The following is a 12558-nucleotide window of genomic DNA, read 5'->3' as shown; positions in this document are numbered from 1 at the left end:
GCATAATGCAAATTAAAACCACTGTGGGATTCCCTCATCCATTAATATGGCTGACTTAAAAAAAAACCTAAACATGCCTGAACATTTGTATTTCATATAAAAATTTATATGAAATCCTATATAGCCAAAACCAACTGATGTTGAAAAAAATTAGGAAGTAATTACCTTTGAGAAGAAAGTAATTATCTGATGAAAATGTTCTACATCTTGAAATGGGAGTTACATGAGTGGGTACTTTTACTAAAATTGACCGATTTACTCACTTAACATTTATGCAGTTCATTGCCATGTGTGTGCATGTACACACACACACACACACACACACCCCTGCCACCCAATAAACTATTATACTTAGTAAACTTACTTTTTGTAGTGGTTTGGGTTCACAATTCTGAAACTATTTTTGTATGTTCTATGCTTGAGCAAATAGGCAAATATACTGCCCTGAAATCTTGAAGTTAAAGAACTATTGGACAGGATAATTTATAAATAAAATGTAAAAAGTGGAAACAATATATCCATGACACTCTCAGCTTGCTATCATTTCATCATTACTTGAGAATTTACAACTTTAGGGAAGTTCAATTGCTGTTTCTCTACGTTTACATGATCTTGATTTTAAAAAAATTGAAGCACATACTGTTAAGTTTCTATTTAGGCATAGCCACTTTTTTAACTTGACTTTTAATTTTTTGCAGCCTATAGCCAAATTACTAAAATTGTTTCAGCAAAATATCTATTTAAAAAAATATATCAGCAAGGATGATATGTTACAAAATTTTAAATAGTTGTAATATATGCTCTATTTCCCTACTTTGATATAAAAGGAAAGAAAAATGTTAATGCTCAGGCCGACTTCTTTATACATTCTAGCATTATTCACATATTAAATATAGGCATTTTATAGAGTTTTACTTCTGGTAGTAAGCTGATTCAATTACATAGCTTTTAAAAATTGGTACAAATGAATGACCAGTTTCAAAAATAATAATAAATTAAGCTTTCAAAACTAAAGGAGACTTTGTAAGGTTTATTTTATTTTTTAAAGACCTTAAAAACCAACTGTGTGCTTAACAAACTGGAAATTTATGAATATTTTCTCTAAGTAAGGACATAGTCATGTTGAACACTCACAAATGTAGAAGAAATGGGAGTTTTAATTTTGCTTAAGTATTAGAAGATGTTACTGTTTAGTAATCATATCAAAATTGCTTTTCCTTGAAAAGCAATTGTTTCTGTAACAGTTACTAAAAAATTATTGTAAAAACTTAAAAAGTTAAAAATCTAATAAAACTTTCAAAAGAGGTCATAATTTGTTCTTTGCTTAAAATTTTCAAATAATTCCCAATGCTTCAGCAATTTGGATTTAGTATGTCCAACTTTTCTTCCCTTTTGATGGGAACCCTATGAAAGTTAAGCAGCATATTTCTTGAGGCTGCAAGTTACAGGAACTCCATATGTCTTCTGAGGACATGCTATGCTATACTACTTTTTGATATCTTGATATGCTATCATCTTTGCCTTTTAAATTAAATCTAACTAAAATTAAGAAAATTTAATATCTTGCAAATGATTCTTTAATGCAACTTCCCATGAAGTGTGTAAGCCACTAACCACCACGGGTCAGAGGGCTCTTTGTTCAGTGACTTGGAGCAAGAACATAGAGCTATACAAGGATAACTAAAATACTGACCATGCCTTCAAGATGGTTATACTTTCAAGAGAGAAAAGCCAAGTTAAACATATGCCAGATATAACAGCAGCCAATTTTGAAGAATGGAGTGTATCACACAGGCTATCAGGGTGACAGGAGAGGATACATTTTTACCACACGTAACTGAAAGAAATATTAGAAATCCAAGCTCTGGAAACAATCCTGTAGAAAATGTAAGTGTACTATACTAATTGCTGACTCAGGAATATAAAACAAAATAAAACAAAAACTTAAAACTTATTCTTGAAATTACTAATAGGGTTAAAGAATAAAAACAGAAGTTTATCCAGAAATGGCTTCATACAAGAAATACATTTTTAATACTCTTGAAATTTATTAGAAGACACAATCATTTTAAAACTTATATTTGTTTCTGAGTTCTAGTTTACAAGTACCCAAATAATATACATGTACCATTCCTTTATAATCATGATACTCCTACATGAATAAGCAAATTTATCATTATTAAGAGTTTTATGTAATAAAATGACTATACAAAATACTAAACTAGCAAGTACATAATCAAAATAAAATAACTCATCCAATTTTATGAAATCTATCAAATGCAATTATTACTGTTCTTAAAGAGATAAAACTAGCTTTTGGGTTTTTTTAAAGTAATTTAAAATTTTAAGTGATCTGATGTTCTATGAACATAGTAACTAAACTTTAATCTTAGCTTTATTAGTCTAACCAAATCTCTGGCAGAAAATATCCCTTCAACTATGACTCAGGCAATCAAGAAGCCTCTATACTAGTTAGAACAAAAAAGAAATTTTAAAAATCTGAATAATCAAAGAGACTAACATTTGAAAGAAAAATCTGATAAATATGAATTCTTGCTGATGTTCCTAGTAACTTATGGTACAATCAAATTTAGTTTTGGGGAAAGCACTCAGAAGTCAGATGTTTAAAATGTGAAATAAATAAAAACCTTAACAACACTGTTAAAGGACCAAACAAACATCCTCATCTTGTGACCAAAATGGTTCAATAGCTATGTAATTTGCCATATACTAAAATAAGGAGAAAACAGCAAGTACTTAATAGTGCAAACCTAGCTATAAAATAAAATAGCTTTATAGATCATTTCCTAACCTCACTGTTTCTGAGTAATGGCCACAGTACAAAATAAAATTAAAGATGTTATTTAAAAAGAATGATGGATTCTACCACTCATAGTTTTAGGAAACCTTTTTTCTCTCTCCCATCTCCCGTATAAGTAATAAAATGTGTCACACTGAGTTTACACAGTTAAGATAAAATTTAACATCTGAAAGTTTGGTCTCATTTGTAATTTGATAGCTTGATAGAGACTTAAGGACAAGAAAGACTCAGCTACCTCTAAAATCTATCTTTTGAAAATCAAGTAAGTTCAAGGAGATGAATCACTTTTACACAGACGTATCAACTAATTTCAAATCTGTGGTTCCTATATCCTTAATTAATACACATAAAAAATTCACCCACTATTCTCGGTGACATAAAAGCAATCTTCCTTTATAAGTCTTTTAAACATCTTCATCAAATACATATTTTTAGTGACCAATTTGTTCTAGGAAAAAAATATAATATGAAAAGCTTTATATTAATTCAGCAAAGAATAATCAGTCATTAATTATGTGGAACAGTCATTACTTTATCAAGCATTTACTGAGTAATGAATGGGCCAGCAACTAGAAACAAAATCAAGTAAGATAGGTACTAAATGGGCCCCTAACTACCTCCGACAAAGAAGTCCATTCCCTCTGAGAAAAACACCTACGAAGACCTCACTATTTCATGACAGTTTCAATTTGGCCTTCAGCATTTAATTGTACTAAACAACAGAAAGGAAAATATTTTTAATTGGAAACTTCCTAGGTAATTTTTATTACATTTGAAAAGTAGATAGCAAAAAGGAAGCACTATTTTAAAAATATCAGTAAGATACTGTTAACCATCTTTCTTTCTCTTTAAAACATTGATAATTCGTATTTCCCATGCCTAGTGGAAATTTTTCAGCCTAATCACTTTAGAGAATATGTTTAAACAAATTCAGATTTTTCATTGCCCATATTCTAGAAATACTTACATATAAACAATGCACATTTTCTGAAAGGTAAAAAATAAGCATTTATTGTTACTGGAATATATTTACCAACTGAAACCCTTATTTCAGAGCCCGAAAATATGTAATCCATTGTAGCACTAAATAGTACCACTGCCCTACTATTTTATACAGAAAATAATTTACCATCACTTAGCAATTATTCACGAAGTCCCTAATGGAGTATGGCTCTGATCATGTACAATAGAGCAAAAAACTGAGACACAGAAATGCTAAATAACTTGCCAAAGACCTTGAGAAAAACTTAGAGGTAAACAGAAAAAAACAGTTGGAACATGCTATTACAGTTAACTGATAAATTGAACACAATTTTCCAATGATACTAAAAAAATCATACATGTAAATTCATATATACACATACACAAATAAAAAATTAAGGAAAATAATTAAGAAGGAATTTTTGTATATAGCCTGAATTACATAGAGAAGTGTGGTTTCAAAATCAAAGCTGTTAAACAGCAGGTTCTAGTGAATCATGTACTTTAGTTCAAAGGAAGTTGAGAAAATAAATACAGTATATTCAATAAAAGATTATTAATTATATGACCCAAGAAGTTTAATTTTATGAGAACCTAATTTACATACTTAATGAGTGTAATGTACCTCTGAGCAAGCACTGAAATATATCTTTCAGTAAAATAAAGTCTAATTTAAAGTCTTAAAATGAAAGTTAAAAAAAAGAAGCATGTACACATAATATTTAAGATGCAACTTAATCATAAAATTGTAGAATTTTGGGGGGGATTTGCAAACAGTAATTGTGCCAATTACAAAATAAAAGAGATGTTAGGGGAAATGGCAGATAATAGCTTGTAAGATTACCTTAAACATATGAAATTCTACATAAAATAAAATTCTTCTTTAATCCAAGAGAAATAGTGCTTCAACAGAATATGTGTGTGTGTATATTTATATATGTACCTTTTTTTTACAGAACAATCACATTATAACTGTAAAACATTGTATGGCATTGCTTTATATCCAGCTTATTTTGTCCTCAAAAACATTTATAGTATTTATAAAACATTTAATTCTGTCTTTATTACCTCTTTAAAACCTTTGCAGAAAATCTGTGATGTTATCTTCTTAACAAGGCAAAACCAAGGAAGAAGACTTTGTATATCCATCATTTCTAGAGTAACAAAAACATCTTTACCTTCCAGAAGACTTTCACAAAATCCCAGACACTGGCATGTTATAATCAATTAAGAATGAAAATTTTATGAAAGAAACTAATTAAATGGGAAAAAGTCTAAAATTATTGAAAAATCCAGAATCAAAGAAAGATGATCCCTTGTTTTTTTATACACAACTGAAACATAATGTTAGAGATGTTCTTGTTATAAAGTGGTTACTCAAATAAAAATTGTATTTATTTCCTAAGTTCTTTGTTTAAAATAAATGATCAATCAATAAATAAAAACCTGGTAAAAACATATAGTTCCCCATAGCAAAAAGGCCTGAATCAACCTACTGTCTTAAAAAAATAAATAAATGAGAGGGTTGGTATTTACATAGGTTTCAAAAATTAAAAAGAAGATAATCAATTTTCTGTGTTTTTAACTACTGCTTCAAATTGACCATGCCCCACAATGCTTCAATCCCAGGGGAATTTCCTATAGACTGAATTTTTGTTCATTACATAAGATTGTTTTTATTTTCTTATTTATAATTTGTTGTTTTATGCACCTCATTATGTTATGCATATGTTTGGAATTTCTTTTTTTACATAAATCAGAAAATTACATTGCAGTCAGAATTATTCACAGGTATCTTTTGACAGTGTAAATACTTAACCTTAAATTTAAATGAGTTTAACCTACAGGAGAACCCTGACGATATTCTAACATGAACTACTTTAAAAAACACTAGCTAAATATTATAGATTTTAACTTTGTTGAGACACTTTGTATTTCCTCACTGGAGTTTTTATTCTCTCCTTATTTCCTTCAGTGATTGAAAGGGTATCTCGCCAGGACCCTCCTTACCCCAGAACGACTCAGGAGACACGGGCCCACGCAAGTGATTATCTGAAAGAGAAAATGGCTGCCCCCAGAGAGAGGGAGCAGCCCCGTGGTGCAGAGCATTGTGCCTTTTATAGTGGCGGAGTGGAAAAGTACCGCTTGGCCTGTTGCCTTGGGGGCAGGTCGGAATGTTTAGAGATAAGGTAAGGCAAGTCCAGGAAAGTCCAGGCATGATTTTCACTGGCCTATGTGCTTCGGACCATTGGGTAAATGGAGGATAAAGTACTATATTCTTATAGTGATATATCTATATAAAAGCTCATGAAATTTAAACACTATGTATTTGAGGAATTAAAAGAAATAGAAATTATATTTTTAATACCAAATGAATGACATCATTTTGGAGGCAAATATTTACAATCATTTAACAGTACTAATCATTTAATTTCTGTTTCTTCAGTTAATTTGGTAGGGCTTTAGCAGAAGATAACTTTTAAAAAGAAATCAAAGGGTTTCCTTAATATACTAAAAGATTCTTTGTATCACTGTCGTTTGAAAGAGTGATACCTCTTTTAAATAAAGTTTCGTTTTGTTCACCCACCCATTAATCCAAAGGAATAGCCATTGTGCAACATGATCTGAGACTCCAGATGAGCATTATGTCTGATAAAAAAAAAAAGTACCAAAACAAAACAAAGAAACAACAAAACAAAAAACAACAACAAAAAATCTATCTAGGCCATCTTTTCACCTTTCTTTATTTCATAAGAAAGAAGCATTTAACACATTTTTTTGATAAATGGTAAGATAGTGCTAATGAAGCTCTTGTCTTACTATTCTCATCATATTGCTTATCATTATTGCTAATGAACTTCAACTTTTATAATATACTAACAGAATTTAGTAATTTTATTCTGTGAAATAAAAAAATCCCATAATAATCTTGGTACAAAATGTTTTATCACATTATTTTTCCAGCCTCTACATACAGAGCATTGTCAACTTATCTTGTCAAGAGAAAATGAAATCTGCTGTGTTCAAAATCTAGATTATCCCTCTTAATTGCATCTAAATCCAAAGAATAACCATGTGTGGCAAGTTAGTAAGTGGATGAAATCTGTTTCTGAAGTAGTGTTTCCACTAAGATTTTAAAGTCCTATACAGTGATTTTTCCCCCCCATTATATCTGTGATGAGAAAATGAAGAAGATGGAATTTAATCCCCTAAAAACAAGGTATCAGCACCCAATTTACCTGACGAGATTTTCATTGTCTCCAGTTCCCTTGCAAGTTGCACATTCAGTTCGTAGATCTTCAGCCTTTGGCTTCTTTTGTAACACAGACTGCCTTTGTCTTCTTTCTCTAGGAACTCTTTCCTTCCAAAAAGAGAACAAAACAAAACAGAACAAAATCAGGATATGAGGAAGACAAAATTAATTTAAATGAGAAAGTTTCTCAAAATTTAGACTGTGTAAAAAATGCTTAACTTATTCCAACCTCATGTTTTTCTTCCTCAGGAATGAAGCTTCGTTTTCGTCCTCTGGTTCTCTAGGGAAAAAAAAAAAAAACCACACAAAAATATATAATGTTTAATTAATAATAAAAATACATTTTCTCTATTAAAATTACTGCTTAAGTTTAACACTTAGAAAATTATTATTTCTAAGTAATGCTCATTGCTCTATTGCACTGTTACAATTTGTCACAAGAAATAAAAACACGACAAATTAAATACATTTTACAGAGTTTTACTAAATAACACAAGTATTTGATTGGAAAAATAAGTTCTCCAAAATTAGTTAAAAGAATTGTTTCAATATTTCATATGTCATATAATTATGATTTACACAGAGCATTAAATTTTCACAACTTATATTTCTACAACTGAAATGCTAAACCTGGACTCTTACTACATCTGTTGTGTATGCCTGTGTGTGTGTATGTTTGTGTAACATCAGGAAACAATCCATTTTTAACAGCTGTAAAAAAGTGGGTGGAAGAGATCTCAGATGTCCTCAGATCCTAAAGTACTAAAATAGGATATGACTTATTTCAGACATAAATTTGCATACTGTATTTCAAAATACATTTACCAGTATAAAGACAGCATCTAAACATTTAAAAGTAATACAAATGTACTAAAATTTACAGCCAATATGCTAAAAATCCCACAAATGTAGCACAACCTCTGTACATTTATAATTCCCATGGGCAGACCACTGCTCATTAGAGACTGGAAGAGAAAGTCCGCACCACTCCCACAAATTATTTTATCTGACTGCTGAGATTAGAGAACATTCCCAAATTACCAAATAATTTTACACAAAATTGCAGTCCAAAATAAATACAATATTTTCCTAAATTACTGTTATTTCAGTTTTTCATGATACTATATCATGTTATTTAATACCATGGCTAATTGCACACTGTTTAATCTGCCCCTAGATAACAAAGAATTGACCAAATTAGTCATTCAAAAGATGTAAATTTATACTGAATTAGAATCTACCTTTAACAGTATCCCCAGCTAAACATACACATATTAAAGTTTCAGAACAAACTGGTAAGGATCACATCATACTCATCTTTCGACACCAAATTAAACTTAATGCAATACATATTTTATAAAAGCTCAAAAAACTTGTTTTAATAAAGTAAATAAGTTGTTAGATTCAAAGTCATAAATGATTACACTAGGTAATACAACTGATAAAAGTTGACATGAAGGATAAATTATTGTTCCCTTACTAGTTTTCAATTTGCATAATTTAGTGCATATAGGGCATTTTATTAAACCTATCAGAATAACCAATATCAAAGGGAAAATACTCAAATTATTCATTTGAGTTCTATAAACATCTAAGAATGCTCTAAGGGCCCTCAAAAATTTCCATGTTTTTCCCCATTCAACCCATCTTTTAAGTAATGAAGCAGCAAATGAATCATCTAGTTTTTGAATCACTAATCATTCAACTAATTTTTGAAGTATGTATAAATGCTACAAGTTAATGTTTTCAATTCTTTTGAAGATATATAATTATTGTGAAGATATATAATTAATATTTTAAATTTTCAAACATTTGGTATGATTTCCTTCAACTTTTAAGTTTCTCATACCCATATTACAGTAGTATTATAAAGCATAATACCAATTAGTAATGTATACAATGGCGTAGTTACGTTTCTCTTATAAATTCCTTGTTATGTAACTATGTATATATTTTATTAAAGTACTATTTTTAAATGAATAAGTATATTTATAATTGTCTGAAGCAGTCATCTTCAATTAAGTACATTTATTACCTAATGGTATATTCCTGTAATTTTAAGTAACTACACATAAGCAACATAAACAATTCGCAGCCAGAAAAAGAGACTTGCTACAGGCAATATGAAATTATATCATCTTAGAGCTCTTGATCACACAGCTGATGACTGACAGAGGTCAACCTCAAACCCAGGTATCTCAACCCAATTTAATTTTTCTTGCATGCCAAATTCAAGATTAATAATTTAATCCCAAGTAAAGATGATCAAAATTATCATGATTTTTTCTTCTCACTTGAATAGTTAAACATAACATTGTGCTGCCTAAATGAAGAATTCTTACATTTCAAAACAAGTAAATCAGAGAATTACACCCAACAGAGAAGAGACCTTAATTCCTTTAATTGACACTGTCTTCTACCTAATTTGGTATCCTATACAGTACAATGACTAACATGATCCAGCGCCAAAGTAAATGGAAGCAAACTTCTTCAGCATTTATCATGCCACTAATATTTCCAAAGGAAAAAAAGTAAGATGATTTAATCCAAACACAACTCTTTACAATACCAAGTCTTCCAACCAAGAAAATGCTGAGAGCTGTGGGATCTTTCCTACTTTTAATGAAGTGACAGCAACTGTTAACCATGACAATTCAACTGCCTATGATCACAACAGACAAGATACCATAAATATGAAGTCTCTGAATGAATCAGAAGATGGAAGTTGAGTTAAAAAGAGGAGAGATGAAAAAAAGCCAAAAGAAAGTAAAACCAAAACATGTTTGGCTCATCCAACAAATTTCAACTATCAAAGAGCTTGCTCAATCTTAGATGTATAGAGAAGTACAGGCATACCTCAGAGATATTGTGAGTTCAGTTCCAGACCACCGCAATAAAGCAAATAAAGTGATTCAAATGAATTTTTTGGTTTCCCAGTGTGTACAAAAGTTATGGTTACACTATGCCATAGCCATTAAGTGTACAATAGCACCATATCAAAAAAAATGTACGTAGCTTAATTAAAAAATACTTTATTGCTAAAACATGCTAACCATTATTGAAGCTTTTAGCAAGTCATTCTCACTGATCACAGATCACTGTAACAAATGTAATAAAAATTTAAAAATGGAAATATTCTGAGAATTACCATGATGTGACATGTAAACCCAAAGTGAGCAAATGCTGTTGGAAAAACAGACTTGCTTCATTCAGGATTGCCACAAATCTTCAATTTGTAACAAAACACAGTATCTGTGAAGCACAACAAAGCACAATAAAAGGAGGTATGTCTGTATTCATAACCAGGTGGTTATTTCATGACAGACACTCAGACTGACATTATCTTAGAAACAAAACAAAGCAGCAGGGTGAAAACAGCATGTGGAAAATGTAAGAATTTTATTTAAGGATGTGCTTTATATACTTTAGAACTTAACATATATGTATAACCTAGAAGTTCCAAATCACCAATTGAGGATTCCAAACTGTGCTTCCCTTTGTAATTATTAAGCTATTAAAGTAAGTGAAAGTTTGAAAAAGCATCTTGACACATTCCTATTTTTCTGTTCTTTTTTAAGGACCTTATTTGCCTAGGGAACAATGACAATCTGACTTGCTTAGGTCAGCTGGCTTTTTATCTGTTTATGGTACATTTACTTGAAAACAGGAAATGATAAAACATCCACAAATAAAGTGGCATTGTATTAGAGATGTATCTAAGTTAGAAAAGAATAAAATATTTCTAGCTGCTAGGCATCATTTTAATAGTATTCATCGGAAACAAATAATTAAATATTTCAATAACTTCACTCATTACGACTAGAAAACATGTAACAAATTTTAATGAATTCTTTAGAGCTGGGATGTACAATTAAGTCAGATGCATGATGATTTTTCCAAGTTTAGAATGATATGACAAATTACCTAAAATTAAAACTAAAAGTCAGTGCCTCAACCTGTCTGATATCATAAGATGGGTTTCACATACTCATTTGTGCACTGTTTTCTCTAAATTTAACACTTATCTTCTTGATGACAAGCCAACATTTATGTAATTAATAAATATGCCATACGTTATCAGATGAAATATAATGAAAGATACATGGTCAGATGAAACATAAGGAATGCTTCCCTACATAATATATATATATATAAAAGAAAATGCTTATTCATGAGCAAAATTCCAAATTCAATGTTAATTAGGACTATTAAGTCAAACATTGAAAATTTCTGTCAAGCTAAATACCTTCAGATTTATGCTGAGGAATAAATGCAAGCAGCTGTCTGGCAGCTGTTTAAAATCTTCAATATAAAGTTTGTATTTATATGAACACCCTAAAAAAATTTGTTTTCCAGTTATAAAACAATATATTAAAAACAATCAGACGTTAAAGCTCACAATATATCCAAAAGAAAAATGTCACATATATAAACAAGGTGTGAGCAAAGTGCCATTTTTTTCTGCTGGCTATTGGCATACAACAGACAGAATGGTTATCACCAAAGGTTAAGTGTTTTCCCTTCTTGTCAATTGACTGTAGACTTATTTTTATATCTAATTTAATTTACATTAACAGGGGTAGGAAAGTAAATGGAAGAATAAAAAGGAAATCATGAACAATTTTGATTAACACTGTAAATTAAAATAACCACAAGCCTAAAAATATAAAATATACATCTTATATAATAAAGTGTTCCTATAAAATCCTCTTCATAGATAATGGTATATTCAAAATAAGTAAAATCCTGAAGCTCTGCCTAGACCTCATTCCTTTTATTTCATACTCCTGGGGGTAAATAAAAATACTGGATTTCCAAGAGTTATTAAAAAGCACAGCAAGAGCCTTTGAGTTTTGATTAAGATTACTGGAGCTAAGGACAATCTCACTGGATCTCATCCAAGTGAGCCAAAGTAAGTTAATGAGTATGGTTCAGTTCACCACAAAAATTTGTGACAGGATTTCTTCCAAGGCTCTATGAGAGACAACAGTTATGTAATCTGTTTAGTACCTCAGAGGTCACCTTGAGTCTGATAATACTCAATTAAAACTCTGATATCTAAAGGCCCCATATCCCTTTCCTCCCGGAACTATAAAAATTTAAGTAAATAGTCCAAATAAAGATAGTAAGTAAATTATGACACAGACAAAAGTAACCTTTAATCATTTCAATAGGGCTGAATCCAAATGTTTCTATTTTCCCACAACCTAGCATCACAAAGACTATATATATATAACATAGTCTGGGTTTTTGAATTTTTAGGACTTTAACTTTGTTAAAAATAGATTATATTTTGCACATGTGTGTAAGTAGTTAAATGTAATAAAGAAGACTCGATTTGATTATCAAATGACGACTTCCACATGGAATAGGCTAGTGATTTACAATGTTCAGTAAGATGGAAAACAGATTAACCATGTGTTTAAGTTTATTTACAAAATAATGATGTATAAGAAAAGGTACTTCTGAAAACCAGTATGGTTTCAGTCAAAGCTAAAAAGTG

The 12558-nt window shown here is 30.3% G+C and overlaps 1 protein-coding gene across 4 annotated transcripts in view; it reads right to left on the bottom strand.

The window, feature by feature from the left end:
• PHF14 (PHD finger protein 14) overlaps window positions 1-12558 on the bottom strand; it is a 204791-nt gene that overhangs the window by 98775 nt on the left and 93458 nt on the right. For 3 of the 4 annotated variants that reach the window (XM_036894472.2, XM_036894474.2, XM_036894471.2), the window contains exons 15-16: window positions 7285-7335; window positions 7042-7163 (exon numbers count right to left, since the gene is read on the bottom strand). In XM_036894472.2, coding sequence (XP_036750367.1) covers window positions 7042-7163; window positions 7285-7335 — 173 coding nt within the window. Of the gene's footprint in view, window positions 1-4870; window positions 4957-7041; window positions 7164-7284; window positions 7336-12558 lie in introns of all 4 variants that reach the window. The other variant, XM_036894473.2, reaches the window with a different exon arrangement.

Source organism: Manis pentadactyla, chromosome 7 (assembly GCF_030020395.1).
Source record: "Manis pentadactyla isolate mManPen7 chromosome 7, mManPen7.hap1, whole genome shotgun sequence".
NCBI lineage: Eukaryota > Metazoa > Chordata > Mammalia > Pholidota > Manidae > Manis > Manis pentadactyla.
The sequence above is the reverse complement of the archived record's forward strand: the minus strand, read 5'-3'. Positions and strand labels throughout refer to the sequence as shown.